The 18,949-nt window shown below is 33.2% G+C and overlaps 1 protein-coding gene across 1 annotated transcript; it reads left to right on the top strand.

The window, feature by feature from the left end:
- Positions 1 to 11,974: 11,974 nt before the first annotated feature.
- On the top strand, positions 11,975 to 17,257 carry LOC101254334 (potassium transporter 5-like). The gene is made up of 8 exons (XM_004247396.5): positions 11,975 to 12,225; positions 13,249 to 13,474; positions 13,890 to 14,138; positions 14,412 to 14,465; positions 14,745 to 15,005; positions 15,416 to 15,583; positions 15,801 to 16,055; positions 16,148 to 17,257. Exons 1-8 carry the CDS (start codon positions 12,097 to 12,099, stop codon positions 17,083 to 17,085), a joined length of 2,280 nt encoding a protein of 759 aa, XP_004247444.2. The 5' UTR covers positions 11,975 to 12,096; the 3' UTR covers positions 17,086 to 17,257.
- The last annotated feature ends 1,692 nt before the right edge of the window (positions 17,258 to 18,949 follow it).

Below are 18,949 nucleotides of genomic sequence, written 5' to 3'. Positions count from 1 at the left end.
AGATAATACACTAATTGTTTATTAGATTTTTTAAAATTTAATAGTACCTATTCATATCTACGCTTATGGTCCCACCATTTGCTTCCACACTATCCTTTTAATTTATTTAGCGTCACTCTTTTAATACTTTATAGATGTTGACGGAGATTGATTTTATGTATTATTAATTTGATTAATTAATTTTTAATTTTTAAATGTGTAAAATTAATAATTAAATTAATAATTTTTCATGTATTTTTGGTTTAAGAGTTTTTGGTTTAATCAATCAGAAGATACTTATAAAATAAATATATAACTTTTCTAATAAATTTGAGGCGAAAACACAATAATGTAATTTTACAAATACTCATAAAATAGAAACAATAATAATAAATATGAAAAGAACTATAAATGTGTAACACGGAGGGAAATGATTAAGAAGAATAAGGTTCTTACTTTAGATTTTAACGTTTTGTATTATGTGAATTTGTGAACTCAAAGTCATTATGAAGTGTAAATTGAAGGTTAAATGACAAATATAGTAACTAGTAAGATATTGAAATTAATATATAATATTATGTACAAGTAAAAGTAGTAAATTACTAGTCTTAATGGGTTATCGATTTACCCAATATTAAGAACCAATACCGAACTGATAATTCAATAATTTTTTTATAAAATTATTAAAAACCCGTTGAAAAAACCGTTAACACTTTTATGGGTTTGATTTTTGTACACCCCTACGTATAATAATATTTATATCATCAGATTATCTAAAAAGTAAATAAAAAATATAATCAAAGTGTAAAAAATTGATATGACCTCGAATTGATCGAACTCCAAGTTGGTCTGACCGGTCCAGACCCTTTTCTGGATGAGCAATTTTCACATATAGCAAACATGAAAATTATATTTGTATATTATATCTATAGTTTATATAATTGCGTTTCATAGCAAATTTTATGTTTGATATGACTATTAATCTTTATATTTTGATATACATATACACGAAAAAATTGTATATCGATCTATTTATATATTTCGGTATATAAATGGATCCTGTAATGGGTCCTGTATTTGTATATTTTTGTACACAAATGAATCTTGCATTAGTATATTTCAATACAAATGAGATGACAAAAAAAAGATATTTACTGTGAATCACAAATAAAATAAACTATAACTGTAATATTTAATTTGAATTAATAATTTATTGTTTTATGTTATTTTTCATCTCGGAGTATCTTCTGACCAAACCTTCCAAATTGGGCCGGGCCGAGTTGGGCTTTATCGGTTTTAATGAACTAGATCCGGGCTGATCCGGGCCAGTTGACAAGTTTAGTTGTGAGGTTGTCTCTTTATTTTATTTAGTCATGTATTTTGGTTAGTCATTTGCACCTAAATTGGAATAAACTTCCTAGTGGTCAAAGATTCTTAATTTATTTTATGACCATGGTGCTTAAGTAAGCATGTTAAATATAAATATCAGGTAATTTTATATATTAAAACTTTTTTTTTCTGAAAAAAGCATTTATTATATACTTTTTTCTCTATTAAAATTTAAATCGAGATATCATAATTTTCTATTCGTTTCATTAGAGGTGTATATGATCGGGTTGGTTGGGTTTTTCAAATATCAAATCAAACTATTGTATTGAATTTTTAAATATATAAACCAAATCAAACCACTCAAGGTTTTCAACCTTGGGTATTTTTGAATTTTTTCGCTAAAGTATTTATATAAACATATAATTTATTTGTAATTCAAATATTTCTTCAGTCCTATCAAAATACAACTATCTAAGGTGTTTCTGAATATAACACAAACAATGGTATGATTAATGATACTAAAATATCCAATGTGTGTGTATATATATAATAATAATAATAATAATAATAATAATAATAATAATAATAATAATAATAATAAAATTGCATAATTGCAAATTAACAAGTCATAATGAAAATGATCATAATTTAAAAGTACTAAAAAAATGTTGAAACAAGTTTAATAAGTATTAGTTACATGACTAAATATTAAAGGAAATTAAAATTAAATTATGTATTTCAATTGTCTAAATCAACGTAAAATCAAAGAACAAATATTTAATATTATTGTCATTCTTAATGCTAAATAGATTTCCTTTTTGCATCAATATTAATTTAATTTTGATTTGAGTTTTATTATAATTACCAACACATGTGGACTATAATATTTATGGAACCATCCAAAATTCTAAGTTTCAAACTTAAATATAAGAAATATTTAAAAATTATATCAAAGTAAATATTTTTATACGCAAATAATACCTCTTTATTTAAAAATTATATATTTAAGCGGTGATTCTCGTGCCTAGTTTTTCTTAATCAACAATAGTATAAAAAATACCTCTTTAATAAAGTTTTATTTTTTTTTCTTTCAGAAACTTATATCATTTTTTGCTCAAGTAGAAATAAAAATAAAAAAACACTAAAAGAATAAAATTGTGAAATTAGTAAAATATATAGGTGAGGTGCAAAAGAGTTATGGGTGTTATCATATGTTCTTTTTTCTTTTTCATATCACATCTAATCAATACACTTCAACAAGTTAAGAAGATTTTATTAAATAATTTCAAGTGTTTTCTAGAAGATAAAACATTGCATGTGTATCAATTATTTTGTTATGCCACGAATATCTGGGACAATTATTAGTTTTTTTTTATAATAAGATGAGATCAAATACCTGGAATTTGACAACCTTTTTAGACATTTTGTTTCAATTCACATAGTCAATTTATATAATGGTGGGTCTACATTATATAATATCTGTCCGTAATTAATGCATTACAATAATTTTTCTCCATTTTTTTAGGACAATAATTCAGTAGTATTACGACGAACTCTTTTCTTTGTTCATATTAACAGTAACACGTTTGATCCAACTTTTAAAATTTATTGAAATTTTTTTTTGAAATATATTCAAATTTTAATTGAGATTATTGTGATAATATTGAATTTTGAAAATAATTTTTTATCCCTATTCTATTTGATAGTGTATTTTAAATATATATATATATATATATATATATATATATATATATATATATATATATATATATATATATATATTCACATGGACATCACAAATATTGTATCATTATAAATATTAATGTGTCCACGTGGGCACATATATATACCTTTAAAATACGTAAAAGATCATCTATAAAATTTGATTTCGTAACATCAATTTCGACCAAAATTAAAACGTTTTTCAAACATTTTTCTCAAATTTATTTTGTTAAATTATTCAATTGGGTTCATTGTTCACTCGTAATTTAACAAGTAAATAATGGGAATTGGATATTTGTTTTTTTTATAGTAAATTCATTCAACTTTCTCCAACTCACACAAAAAGTAATCCCTTTTCTTCATTAGTAGTGCAGAAGAATGATGAAAGAAATGTGGCTAAAAAATTAAGTATTATTCTACAGATAAAATAAGAGTTTCCTTAATTTTTTTCTCCAACTTCGAATGTTATGGCCGGTCCAAAGCTCTTGAAGAGGCAGCGACACAAACGTTGAATATCTCTCTATTCCGAAGTTATAAAAACGAACAGTTTAATGAGTTGGAAACGAAACTCACATAGTCCTTCGATTCCGATTCAAAAAATACGTATGAATAAACTGATAATCGGATATAAAATTGTCAACTTACATTCTAATTTGTAGAATTTAATGTAGCAGAAGAATACAACTGCTTGAGGGTTTTCATTAGCACAACGAGATATATATAGTTACATAATTACAATGGGCTTAAGCCCAGTAAACATACTTCTAAAACCTAAACCTAGTCAACACTCCTCCTCAAGTTGGAGCATGAACATCGTGAATGCCCAGCTTGGATAAAAGAAAAGAAAAATTTGGATAAGACAAAGGTTTAGTAAACAGATCAGCTCGCTGGAGTTGCGTGGGAACGTAGTGAGTTGAGAGCTCGTGACGTCGTACGCATTCACGTACGATATGACAATCAATGTCGACATGCTTCATCCGCTCATGAAATATTGGATTAGCTGCGATATACAGGTCAGATTGATTATCACAATATAACCTCGGAATTGAGGTAGTTGTGACTCCAAGACAGCCGAGGATATGTTGAATCCACCGAATCTCGTAACAGGTGTCAGCCATGGCCCTGTACTCGGCTTCTGCGGAAGAACGAGAGACTGTAGACTGTTTCTTGGTCTTCCAAGAGATAGGCGATCGCCCCAACATGACAAAATAGCCGCTGACAGACTTTCTGGAGAGTGGACATGTAGCCCAATCCGAGTCACAATACGCCATAATTTGTAAGTTACTGTCTGCTCTAAGAAGGATGCCCTGACCCGGATGACCCTTGAGGTAGCGTAGCACTCTCATAGCAGCATTGAGATGGTCAACTCTGGGCTCGTGCATAAACTGAGACAGGAGATGTACTGAATAAGCCAAGTCCGGACGCGTAATTGTTAAGTAGATGAGACGGCCAACCAAACAACGATATTTGATGGGATCGCGAATAAGTGCGGTGGTCGACGTGGCCAAGCCGTGACCAGTAGACAACGGAGTCGAGGCCGGTTTGCAGTCGGTGAGTCCGGCCTCCTGCAGAATTTCTAGTGCGTATTTGCGTTGGCACAACACTAAACCAGTGGACGAACGGGCACATTCGATTCCCAAGAAGTATTTTAAAGGCCCCAAATCCTTCAGCTGAAAACAATTGTGCAAATATTTTTTGAATGAAGCACATAGATTTAGGTTGTTACCTGTGACTAAAATGTCATCTACGTAAATCAAGATGACCAGAAAGTCAGCGCCATGTCGGAAAATGAAGAGAGTATGATCCTTATAAGCTTGTTTGAAACCATAGCGCCTCAATGCAATTGTCAGTTTTTCGAACCAATTTCTGGGTGATTGGCGGAGACCATATAGGGATTTTTTCAGTCGACATACTTTGCCTGGGTATGCATTAGAATAACCTGGTGGGAGCCGCATGTATACCTCTTCAGTTATATCCCCATGTAGGAAGGCGTTGTTTACATCAAGTTGGTGAATCTCCCAATTTTTGGCAACGGCAACGGACAATAAGATTCGCAGAGTTCCCATTCGGGCAACTGGAGCAAATGTATCCGTGTAGTCTGTTCCAAATTCCTGATGATTTCCCAGAACAACCAGTCGTGCTTTGTCCCTTTCTTTAGATCCATCAGCATGGAATTTTGTCTTGTACACCCATTGACATCCCAGAGCACGTCTACCTGCTGGAAGATCAGTCAACACCCAAGTCTGATTGTTTTCCAAAGCTCGAATTTCTGAGTGCATAGCCTCCCTCCAATTGGCAAATTTAACAGCATCCCGAAATGATCGGGGGACGTCTGTGGCAGAAATTGCAGCCAAGAAACCACGGTACCTGTCGTGCAATTTTTCATAGCGAATGTAGTTAGTGATAGGGAACCGTGTACCTGAACGATGAGTGATCGGAGGGCGAGTAACGGGAGGTATATGAGTAGCAGATTGACACACATATTTAGAGAGGTAACCAGGTGGATGGCGAACACGATTTGACGTTCGGGCAGGTTGTAAAACCGCTTCGTCGTCGACGGGAGATGCTGCTGTTGTGTGGTCTGTAGAGGTAGCGGAGGTGGGCTGCTGGGGGGTACTGTTGGTATGCTGATTAACGGAAACAATATGTGGGTGGGGTGACATGGTTGGGACAGACAAGGTTGGTCCGCCGACGGGAGAAGGTGCAGATTGTTGTGCTGGTGGTGTAACAGTGACGGGGAAGTCTGCAATTTGTGGGACTGGCGGTGTGTGTTGCGTGGGCGGCGGGTTGGCAGGTGTAGGTGCGAATGGAAAAATCATTTCATCAAACGCGATGTCATGCGTATGAAAGAAGCGATGAGTTTCCAAATCGTATACTCGCCAACCTTTTGTCCCGGAGGGATAGCCGAGGAACATACATTTGACACTTCAGGGTGCGAATTTGTTAGGTGGGCGCTGGACATTGCGGACAAAACAGAGACACCCGAAGACACGCAAGTGAGAGATATTTGGTGGAGTTTTATTTAGCATTTCGAATGGAGACTTGCCACCGAGAACACGACTAGGTGTGCGATTAATGAGATAGACTGCAGTGCGGACACACTCCCCCCAAAATTCAACTGCCAATAGCAGCGTCGGGCAGCTAAGTTGGTATGGAAGAACTGCTGCGCCGCGGGAAATCCTTCTCTATACAAGTTCTCGGACGAGGTTTTTGAACAGAACTTCGATAGGCGAGAGGTGTAAGCACCGCGAGGTGTGAAGCAGTGACGCTTGAAACATTAAGGAGCGCGCCACGTTTAGTATGTGACGGTGTTTGCGCTCGACCCTCCCATTTTGTTAAGGTGTTCCGACGCATGATGTTTGAACAAGGACGCCCATGTCATGGTAGAACTGATGAAGAGGGTTATTCAGAAATTCAGTGCTATTGTCAGATCTGATAATTTTTATAGTTTTATGGTACTGAGTTTGGATCAAGGTAAAGAATTGTTTTAAGCAAGTTGTGACTTCACTTTTATCACTTATGAGGTACACCCATATAGCTCTAGAGTAATCATCGACAATAGTCAAAAAATAATGTGACCCAGAAGATAAACAGGTAGAATAAGGTTTCCATAAATCACAATGAATTAAATCAAAAATGGAAGCAGCTTTATTAGAACTTGTAGGAAAGCTAGAACGAGTTTGTTTGGAATAAAAACAAATCTCACACGACTCTAATTGTTTGATATCTGAGGGGGTTTTATTAAAGGGAGGGGAACATAAAATTGTAGGAGATGGATGACCCAATCGCTTGTGTAACAACTCGACTTGATCAACTCTAGAAGCGGACACGAAACCTTGAGACTGGAACACGTATACCCCGTTATGAGCTGTACCCCGACCAATCTCCATTGTCGAAACACGGTCCTGTAACACGCAACAACAATCATCAAAAATCACACGGCACTTGTTGGACTTAATCAAGCATCCAACAGAAATCAAATTGCATTTCAGATTAGGGACAAACAACACATTTTTCAGTATTAGATTGACAGAAATTTGTACACTACCACAATAATTTGCCACAACACGAGTGCCGTCCGAGAGACCAATGGAACACTCAGGAACAGACATAATATTATAGAGTGAGGAAAAATTACCCGTCATGTGATGTGAGGCACCACTATCAATTAACCAATCGGGTGACAAAGCATTAACCGTACCCGTGTTATTTTCTGATTGTGTAGGAGTGTCGAGCATATGCAATAGTCGAGTCATTTGTTCAGTCGACAATGCTGGAAAGTTGCCGCCTTGGCTGCTGCCTGTCGCCACTGCTGGCGAGGTTGGGCTGTCTGCGTGTGCAGCCATGCCACCGCTGCGACCTGATGGTTGTTCACGGCCAGGTGGCAGGCCACGACCTCCTCTACCCCCGCGTCTTCCCCCACGGCCCCTTCTTCCTCCTTTGGGAAAGCCAATTAAAAGAAAACATCTCTCAGTAGAATGACCATTTTTCCCACAATGGGTGCATTTGTATTTTGGAGGTGGTGTGGGTTGAGTTTCTACGGTGAAAGCTAGTCCATCGGTTTGGTCATCGCGGTTACGCACAATTAACTTGTGTCTCTCCTCTTGAGATACAAGATAATAAGTTTCATTGAGAACTGGAAGTGGACGGGTGCCGAAAATCTGAGAACGAGTAGAGCCGAATTGTGCATCGTCGAGTCCGAGAAGAAACGCATCGTCTTCTCCTCCTCAAATCGAAGACGCATTTTTGCTGCTGCAGGACATATACATCCGCAGGTTAGATCAATCGAACCATACAATTGGTTCCAAATATTTATAAACTGATTGTAGTATGAAACTACAGATTGACCTTTTTGTCTCAACATTTATAGATCAGATTTTAACTGCCACAATTTTGGAGCATTCGTGCCTCCGTACCTTGCCGTTATGTCAGTCCACAATTCATGGGCAATTTTGTGGGAGACGATACTCGGCTGGATTGTCTCGTCAACACTGTTAAAGATCCACGAACATATAATCGAATTGTTTGCTTTCCAAGCATCCAGTTCCAACTCGTTCGTGGGTTTTGGAAAACCCTTTTCATATAGAAAACCAATCTTACTTGTGCCTTCGAGTGCATTACAAATAGCTCGCTCCCAAACATCAAAATTGTCTCCCTTCAGTAAGTATTTGGTTAGAGAATTACTTGGTCCTTCTAACGGGTGTAAATAATAGGCAGAGCTTGGATCATGAATCGGCCGAATTTTCGCAGCAATTGTTGTGGAAACAGTGCTGGATTGGGTTGAATCTATAGTCATTATTTAATGTGGGGCTGCGGCAGTGTGTTGGGGCAGTGACGACTGGGAAGAGCAGCGACGATCAGAGAAGCAGTGACGATCAGACGATCGTGTGTTAGCAGCGATGGTGGTCGACTTTCGGTAGGATTTTATTCCCGATCGAGGCTCTGATACCATGTAGAATTTAATGTAGCAGAAGAATACAACTGCTTGAGGGTTTTCATTAGCACAACGAGATATATATAATTACATAATTACAATGGGCTTAAGCCCAGTAAACATATTTCTAAAACCTAAACCTAGTCAACATAATTCCACCATAATATTATGATTAATTCATCCTTTCTCAATAGTTTACCATAGTCCCATGGATCGTCACTCCCTTCTTAATAGTAGTAAATAGTTCCGTCATCATGAAATGATGTGTACTATACTTGAGTCCACCAATATTGAAAATACTCTCTTCATAGTTATTTCTACATATATATATGAACCAAATGGATCATCTATATAGAGAGATTGGGGATTAGCGTTAATATTGTAGATACATAAATTGTAATTAGATCAAATTCATACAAAATTTGAATTAAATCCATGTTCATTTGGACTGAATCATTAACTTGGGCTTTACAAATAAATGAGTTCATTTTATTAAAGTTGAAAACCAAGGTCCATTTCACCTTGAAGCCCAAACTCATGCCACGTGTCACGGTGACTAGGCATCCGAAACCAACAAGGTGACGCCATATATCCAAATGAGGTGTTAGTCCCAGTCAAGTGTAAGAACAAATTACTGCACGCAAAGTGTTAAAATGACATCCTTTGGCCAATCATATGCAACCTTGTCCACCCCCTACAACTATAAATAGGGGATGAACATGACATTCAAGGGGATCGAAAAAAACTCTTCAACAAGCATTCAACAAATTGGAGAAAACTACAACATCAACATGATAGTTCTTCAAAGGAGTGATCAACAGAGTTCTTTCCGGAGATTGACTTACAACGACGAATCACTTTCTGACGTTTCAGAGATTGACAACATCTCAAGGAGGTCTATATCATCCTACATTCGAGAAATACGCTAATGAAGGCCCTCGAACCGCGAATAAACTTAGGAGAGAGAATCAAGAGAACAAAGGAATTGTACTCACAACGATTCATTAATAAAATCACATTTTTCTTTTATTTATTTTGCTTGCAGTTAATTTTTCACGCTTGCGAAAATTTGCTGCGAACAAATATCTTAAAAATTACTAAATAATGATAAAAATTATATAGTACAGTTGCTAAATTTTATTTTATACCTACTAATAAAATCATTCAATTTAATATATTTATCTATATTTTTATGTCAGATAGTCACAGATAAATAATTTCTTACAAATTGAGTTCTTCTTCAAAAACAAAAACACAATTATGGAAGCATCACTCTAATATATTTTTTTTACAATAAATTGTGAATATTACCATGTCAAGTCAAAGTAATACAAATTAAAACATTTAAATTTTTAATCACCTTCTCACGCTATTATAGAAACGTCATACATATTTATTTTAAAATTAAAACTCTAGTTTTTGTCTTAAGTATTTATCTTAAAACTAAAATTCTAGTATTTTTTTTATAAGTATTTTTTTTATAATAAATTGTGAATATTACTGTGACAACTCAAAGTAATATAAAAGCATAGTGACTCTTAATCACTTTCGCACAATAGTACTGTTTCGTAGAGAAGTGTTAAAATATCTAAACCTGAAACTACATCAACTTACAATCTACCTCATGGACATACCCACATGATATTTGTACATACCGTATGTATCAATACCCGACAAATTTATCTTTCTGTTTTTTTTTATATGTGCGATGTTGTGTTATAGTTTTTAATATATTTTTTTAAATTATTATTTTCAAAAAAAGAGCCTGATATACTTTCAATTTTGTTCTTTCGAGCTGATATGTCCCTAGTTCTATATCGACTCATATATACCTTACCGTTACATAAATAGTTGAACTAATACGATGTTAATAGCTGAACTAATACAATGTTTTTGTCGAGATCTTTCAATTTTTGCACTTATGCTCATCTTTGCTTTTTCAAACTAAAAAACGTTGTGACAACGATTTCGATGATAATGTCTCATGAATAAGAATAAATTAACCGCTCCGATTTTGTTCAATTGTTATTACGAGATTACTTTCTTCTAAAATTATAACATATCATATAAACTTTTTTTATAATTGAGATAACTTTTATATTGTTAGTATAAACATTTAGAACAATTCTGATACAAATAGTAAACTGATTTTTCTGAGGCCCAAATTAGAATTTACAAAAGTGTGACCTATTTCATAACACATTCTCTTATTAATTTTTTTAACGATATTGTTTTTTTACGTAGGTTAAACTCATAAATCCTATTTACTATTATTTAGAGTTTGTAGAGACTCTATAGTTACAGTTGAATAATAGTTTGGAGCTAATGGTCACTCCTATGGTTTTAAGAATGACTCATAAGTTATTGGCTTCATTTGAACTTTTATTTTTACGAAGTATTTTACGAAGGTGAAAATGCCATTGATACTAATTGTTTTTTTTATATAAAAAAAGAAAAATGCACAAGTACCCCTCAGCCTATGCCCGAAATCCTAGAAACACACTTATACTATACTAAGGTCCTATTACCCTCTCAACTTATTTTATAAGTAATTTTCTACCCCTTTTTAGACCTACGTGACACTAGTTTAAAAGAAAAAGTCAACTAGTGTTGGACCCACAAGATAGTGTTACGTAAGTCGAAAACGGATAGAATATTATTAATAAAATAAAATCAGGGGGAATAATAGGACCTTTGTATAGTATAAGTGTGTCTCTGAAATTTTAAGCATAGGTTGAAGGGGTACTTGTGCATTATCCCCATAAAAAATAAAAATATTCAAAGGTTATTTCTTTTATGAAAAATAAAATTTCGAAGAGTACAAATTAATAAAAATGTTTGGTTAAATCTTGGATCGAGTAAGTAAGAAAATTGGGTGGTACTGAATTTATATAATTGAGGGTCTGAGTTAAAATTGAACCAATCATAAAACGCTACCTAAATCTAAATATATATTTTTTATTCAGTCTGGACCATTAGTCAAATAAGCATAAGTGGGACAAAAGATGTGCAAAATATTTTCTAGCAAAATATGTAGATAAAGAGTATTTGGTTTATTTGTAATGTAATTATTCTTTTTATTCAATATAAAAAATAATTCAATTTTATTCGATTAACATAAATAATAAATTGTTTCAATATATAAACAAATCAATCGAAGTCAACATATATACTTTATTGACATGTTGTGTTGCTAATATATCTAGACAATCCTTTACCCATTAATTTATCTTAACAAGTGACTTAACCATTTAATTATATATATTATTAAAATAAATTTAATATTACAAATATTTTTCTTTATGTCATGTAATCATCCACATCATGAATAAATAAAATTTTAAATTCTATTTATAAAAGCGTGAGATGCGGCAAGTTGCTAATTATACCATTTACGTGTGAGATGAAGGAAGTAATATGTTTTTCTTCCATACAAATAAAAACCTCATTTCTATCTAAACACTAAAATTTTCTTCTAAAGTTTTTTAAAAACAAATTGAGTTAATCTCTTCATATTCTGCTATTATTCAAAATAATTTTCTTCTTCTTAGTTATTTGTGAACAAAATGTTGGGGAATTTCCCCATTTTTTATTACACTTTTTGATAAATAAATATTTTATAAATTAAAGATATGTCAAGCACTGAACGAAATCAAGAAGTTCCTCGATATCAACTCAATGGAAAAGAACTTTCTGGCAATTCGTTGAAACGATATGATTCCTTAGACTTGGAATCTAGCAAGGTCCCCGGAACCAAAAAGGTCCTAACTTACCCAAATTATTTGAATTTTTTTCACGTTTGGACGTAGATTTCTCAAATAATATTTATAAATTTTTTTGACAAATAGTGTTTGTTCATATAATTTACTGACAAATATTTTTCGCATATATTCGAAATTTCCAAATACTAGTTTTTTCAAATATTTAGGCCAAATCTCATTATTTGGAATTTTTTGAATATTGAAATTTTACTCCAAAACTTTTATCTTTTACAAAAGCACACTCTATAATAATTGTTTGCGTTGTATTACATAATTATTTACGTGAACACTAAAGTAGCGATGAAATATTTAATGAAATATTATATGATGATATAGTTGTTGATGAAAGTGATGAACAATTGGCTCAGGAAAACAAAATCACGTGTTTTGTCTACTTCACCATGTATGGAATGATATTTGTTGCACTCACTCCAAAATACCACATTGTTCTAGTGTTATGCACACTATTTCTTATTATTGCAACGAAGATTGAATTGACTTATAATACAAACTTAATTAATTTCGATAGTTTTTAAACTTATGGTATAAATTTATTTTCCTAAAAAAGTGAAATATATTTCTCAAATACTATGATCAAAACATAGTGAAATTTTACCCAAATAATATTTGCCAACAATATTTAAAAATTTATGACCAAACGTTAGCGAAATGCTATCAAATATGTCTTCCTTTTTTGGGACTTGAACCTTGACACCTCACAACAAATAACATTGTATGATCATGTTTTATATATTTGAAAATCTATAACCAAACATCAGCGAAATGCTATCAAACATGTATTTCTTTTTGGGACTTGAACCTTGACACCTCACAACAATATAACATTGTACGATCATGTTTTATATATTTGAAAATCTATAACCAAACATTAACGAAATGCTATCAAATATGTATTTCTTTTTGGGACTTGAACCTTGACACCTCACAACAATGTAAAATTATATGGTCATGTTATGTTTTTTATATTGACGATGTATATATATACTCTCTTTTTTTTACCAGGCATTAGAATGGACAGTGATATTGAAATTGGCGTTTCAAAGTATAGGAGTGGTGTATGGAGATATTGGAACATCACCATTGTATGTGTTTGCATCTATTTTTCCAAATGGTGTAACATATCACGAAGATATACTTGGTGCATTGTCTCTTATATTTTACACTATCACCTTGATTCCTCTCATCAAATACGTCTTCATTGTTCTTCGAGCTAATGACAACGGAGATGGTAACTTTATTGAGGAAAAAACGATAAATACATCTCTTAATTATTCATAAGGATAATACATAACTATCCCCTCAATCTATGTACGAAATTTCAGAAACATACTTATACTATACTTTGGTTCTATTACCCTTGAACTTATTTTATTATTAATTTTCTACTCCTTTTCAGCCTACGTGACACTATCTTGCAAAAAAATCAACCAGCGTTGGCCCACAAGATAGTGCCACGTAAGTCGAAAAGGGATTATTAAAAATTACTTATAATATATGTTTATAGGGTAATAGGAGCTTAGTATAGTATAAGTGTGTCTGTGCGATTTCGGGCATAGATTAAGGGGATTCTTGTGGATTTTCCCTTTTTTATATAAGTAAACTAGTACTTTAAAACAGAGTACTCTGGTTTTTTTTAATTGCAGGAGGTACATTTGCGTTATATTCATTGATATGTAGATATTCAAAAGTGGGATTAATTCCGAGTCAACAACCTGAAGATAAAGATGTATCGAATTTTAAAATTGATTTACCAGATAGACGTACTCGTCGAGCTTCAAAGCTTAAATCAAATCTAGAAAGCAGCAATTTCGCAAAGTTTGTTCTGTTAATTGCTACAATGCTTGGTACTTCCATGGTTATTGGGGATGGCATCCTCACTCCCTGCATTTCAGGCACGTAAAAGTTTATTCGTATTTGATGTTTACACTAATCTAATATACGTGTTTTCATCGTATAGTAATCTCTTTAGTCTTTATGAATTTGTCAAAATTGCCTTAATACATGGAATATGTTTCAACACGAACAAAATTAAGATCTCTTGACCACTTACAAAACAAAATGAATAGAAGAAAATGAATATTTTAGTAAAATAATAATATTTCTGTTTTCTTCAAGTAGAAATGTGTTTATGATACTAATTTAAATTTTCCATTTGATTTGGTTAGTTTTGTCTGCTGTTGGAGGACTCAAAGCAGCAGCTCCATCACAGCTGACTGAAGGTAACTATTGCATATTATTTGGCTAAATAAATCCCCTTCACGCGTTGAATTTTGGTGTATCACACACGTCATGTCATGTCAGCAAAAAGTATATTTTTTTAGTAGTATAAATGTTCGATAGAAAGAACATCTTACATAAGGCGTCAAAGAAAAAGATGCATTCAGATTTAGGGGGCCACTTACATTATGACTTTAGGGTCGGAGTTTCCTACATGAACTATTACCCAATAGTTAGTGAAACACACCTCGACTAACGCTAGTTTATATTGTGATGTGCAGGAAGACTTGTTTGGATTGCAGTAGCCATATTATTATTGTTGTTTATGTTTCAAAGATTTGGAACTGAAAAAGTTGGCAACACTTTCGCGCCTATACTTTGTTTGTGGTTCATTTTCATTGCTGGTATTGGCTTATACAACTTCGTCAAGTACGATCCAACTGTTATAAGAGCTCTTAATCCTAAATACATAATAGATTACTTCAAGAGAAACAAAAAGAATGCTTGGATTTCACTTGGCGGGGTTGTTATGTGCATAACAGGTATTCATTTCCTTCCAATAGCGTTTAAATATAGAGTTAATGGTTAAAAACACATCTTAAGTAGTTCGATTGTTTCAATTTCATACATGAACTATCAGTTGTGCAAATTTGCTACCAGAACTATCACCAACTATTTATCAAAACACAGCTCAACTATCAGTTATTCCCTTTTTCTACCTGAACTATCACCATCATTATTCATTCGGTTAAGAAAAAGGAATAATTGATAGTTGAGGTGTGCTTTTATAAATAGTTGATGATAGTTCAGGTAGAAAACTCGTACATCTGATAGTTCAGGTATGAAACTCGAAAAATGAGATACTTCAGATGTGTTTTTTGATATTTCACTCTTAACTGTAATGAGAAACTTCTTAATTACTCGGAGTAAAATATTGAACAATTAATTGCAGGAGGCGAAGCACTATTTGCAGATGTTGGTCATTTTAGTGTTCGATCTGTACAGATAAGTATGTGTTGTGTGACATATCCCGCGCTCATATTGGCTTATCTTGGTCAGGCTGCCTTTTTAAGGAAGAACATTGACGATGTTGCTGATACTTTCTACAAGTCCATACCTAGTAAGTATACATTCGTTCCTGAGTTTAAGTTCTATCAATGACGGTTTAAAAACTGTCCAAATCAGATCACGAAGAAGTGCCACATCTCTATAATTAGCATTGAGGAGGAAAACTACGATGACAGTTCTTTACATTGTCGATTTATATAACTTAAATCGTTTATGCCTAAGTCACGAGGGGGAAAATGAACGTCTCATGCTGCATTTTACATGTGCAGATGGTTTATATTGGCCAGTATTTGCAGTGGCAGTGTTAGCAGCCATCATTGCAAGTCAAGCCTTGATTTCTGGAACTTTCGCTATAATCCAGCAATCCCTGGCGTTAGGATGCTTTCCTCATGTTAAAATCGTGCACACGTCTACCAAGTATCACGGACAAATCTACATTCCTGAAGTCAATAACCTTCTCATGATATCTTGTGTCGTTGTCACGCTTGCATTCAGGACTACTGAAAAGCTAAGCAATGCATATGGTAAGCATTTCTTATATCTCAGTGTATAAGACTTAAATCCTTCCATCTTATCGATGGTGTCTAACACGTGACACAAAACCATTTGATCACAGGAATAGCGGTGGTGTTTGTGATGACACTAACATCGGGCTTCCTCGTGCTAGTTATGATCATGATTTGGAAAACTCACATTCTTTTCGTAATCATGTATGTTCTAATCATTGGCTCGATTGAGCTCATCTACCTAAGCTCGGTTCTTTACAAGTTCACTCAAGGCGGTTACCTTCCACTAGCTTTTGCTATGTTCCTAATGTTCATCATGTACGTATGGAACTATGTGTATCGAAAGAAGTATCATTTCGAGCTAGAACACAAGATCTCTCCCTTAAAAGTTAAAGAAACAGTAGATGAAACAAATTCCCATCGTCTACCCGGCCTTGCAATTTTCTATTCTGAACTTGTCCACGGAATTCCACCAATCTTCAAACATTACGTGGAGAATGTCCCCGCGTTACAGTCAGTCCTCGTGTTTGTTTCAGTTAAATCTCTTCCTATAAGCAAAGTACCCATAGAAGAAAGATTCCTCTTCCGTAGGGTGAAACCTAGTGATGTCTATGTGTTTCGATGTGCAGTGAGATACGGATACAATGATGTAAGAAATGAGGAAGAGCCTTTCGAGAGATTATTAGTGGAGAGGCTGAAGGAATTTATACGAGACGAGTCCATTCTTTCGTTGAATGCAACAAAGAGTAACAAAGTATCAACAGAGCAGAGTGTCAATGTGGAATTGGAGAGTGATTGTGAAATACAAGAGGTCGAGACGTCTTCAATGGAGAGAGATATACAAGTGGTGGAGAGAGCTTATAGTGTTGGGGTTGTTCATTTAGTTGGAGAACAAGATGTTATTGCAAGCAAAGGATCAAATATTGTGAAGAGAGTTGTGATTGATTATGCTTTTAATTTCTTGAAGAGAAATTTGAGGCAAAGTAGCAAAGTTTTCGACATACCTCATAAACGTATGTTGAAAGTAGGAATGATATATGAGATTTAGCATGCTAGTCGTAGGGTTTATTTCAAAATTTTAGTTGAATTAAGGAGATAAATGGTGAAGCATCTAATGTATGTGCCTCCCTTAATTTCTTGTTTTTAAAATATTTATTTTTGTATGTTTGAATTTAGTATAATTTGAGAGAATGTGATAATGTAAAGAATGAATTAGTATATCATTTTGTTTTGTACTTTTCTATTTCGATTTGTTTGGCTTGATTAGTCAATGTGCACCTGAAGGGTAGCTGCTACGGATTTTCTTTTCTTGGGTATTGTTTCTAGTAACAACCTTATTTTGATTAGTATTGTTTCTTTCTACTCTTTTGAAATCATGGTGTTTATGAGGAAGAATATGCTTCATAAAGCTTGCTTATTACCAAAATATGACTCATGTTTGAGTATGAAATGCAAAATTGTCTTTACAAACAATTAAAAATGCAACATTGTCTATGTATGAACTAGGGCTAAAGTAGTAAAAAGCCTTCCCACATGGTAAAGCATCCTTAAGTAATATAAGATTTTGATGAGGATGATCTTGAGCCTCCTTCAAAGCGCGAATACCTTTATTTAGGAGAATACCTCTGGGACAGAAAACCTCAAATTCGGGATCTTTCATTGCACAAATTTCCTGAGAAACAAAATCATAGGCATGTAGATTCAGGGCTAAAACGACTATTTTAAAAGCACTCATCCATAAATCGGTTAGTATAAAGTGCAAAATTGTCCACTTCACAAACCTGGGACTACATACAAGGATTTATTTATTATTGAGAAAATATATAATTATCCCATCAAACTTATACTCTTTTTTGAAGTAGATACCTAAAGTTTGCGGAAGTTCTATTACCCATAAAATTGTTTACATTCACGATAAATACACCTTCTTCAGCCATTTTTATTATAATTGTGTTCTCACGAAAACAGAGTGCGTGAAGGATTAGTATTACAATCTCAAAGTTGCTAAGGCACGCGACATCAAAATAGTTGGAGGAGGAAACAAGAGGTGGTTCATTAGATTTGAACCGATATGAAGAATCACATGTATTCATATTATATATAGATATATATAAGCAGCGGCGTAGACACATGTATGTCAGGATGTTCAACTGGACAATCTTCGTCGGAAAAAATAAGTAAAATGATATATGGAGTGATTAAATAACATATTTGGACACCCTTAACATAATATGTTGTTATAGCCTAAGGGGTCGTTTTGGTTACGGTATAAGAGGGCATGTTATTCACGTATAAAACATTGTATTAGTTTTACAATGTCTAGTAAAAGTTTTTTATTCGATTGAAAAGTCAACAAGACTTATACTACGTTTGGTTGCATTTTTGTAGTCCTACATAATTAATACCCTGGGAATCTATGTATAAAGTTATGCAAGGTAGAAGGTGGAATAAGTTATGTGGGTATTAGTTATACATGTATTAAAGTGATAAATTATATATTTACCCTATTAATTTATTTTATTATTTTTAATTGGAAACTTTATTATTTTCTATATATAAGTTTGTTGTTTTTATTTCTTTTTTATATTGAGACAATTCTTATTTTATTTAATTTATTTTATTTTTTTAATTGGAGACTTTATTGTTTCCTATCAACATGTGTTGTTTTTATTTCTTATTTTATATATATATATATATATATATATATATATATATATATATATATATATATATATATCGATGTTAGTATTGTAGTAGAACTCATTTTGGACAAAATATTTTATTAGAAGATGATTAGTGTGAATCATGAGATTTTAAATTTTCTGTTACCGTATTTAGCATCCATGTATCCATTTATTAAAAAATAGTTACAAAAAATCTTTTTTTTTTTCGAACAGTCTCAACGTCCTCGT

The sequence above is a fragment of the Solanum lycopersicum genome, chromosome 9 (assembly GCF_036512215.1).
Source record: "Solanum lycopersicum chromosome 9, SLM_r2.1".
Taxonomy (NCBI): domain Eukaryota; kingdom Viridiplantae; phylum Streptophyta; class Magnoliopsida; order Solanales; family Solanaceae; genus Solanum; species Solanum lycopersicum.
Note: the sequence above shows the minus strand (reverse complement) of the source record. Positions and strands in the feature narration are given on the sequence as shown.

Coding starts and splice junctions, on each gene's coding strand:
- LOC101254334 (XM_004247396.5), top strand. CDS start 12,097: ATGTCAAGCACTGAACGAAATCAAGAAGTTCCTCGATATCAACTCAAT. Junction 14,466..14,744: donor TCCATCACAGCTGACTGAAG/GTAACTATTGCA, acceptor TGTGATGTGCAG/GAAGACTTGTTTGGATTGCA. Junction 16,056..16,147: donor AAAGCTAAGCAATGCATATG/GTAAGCATTTCT, acceptor ATTTGATCACAG/GAATAGCGGTGGTGTTTGTG.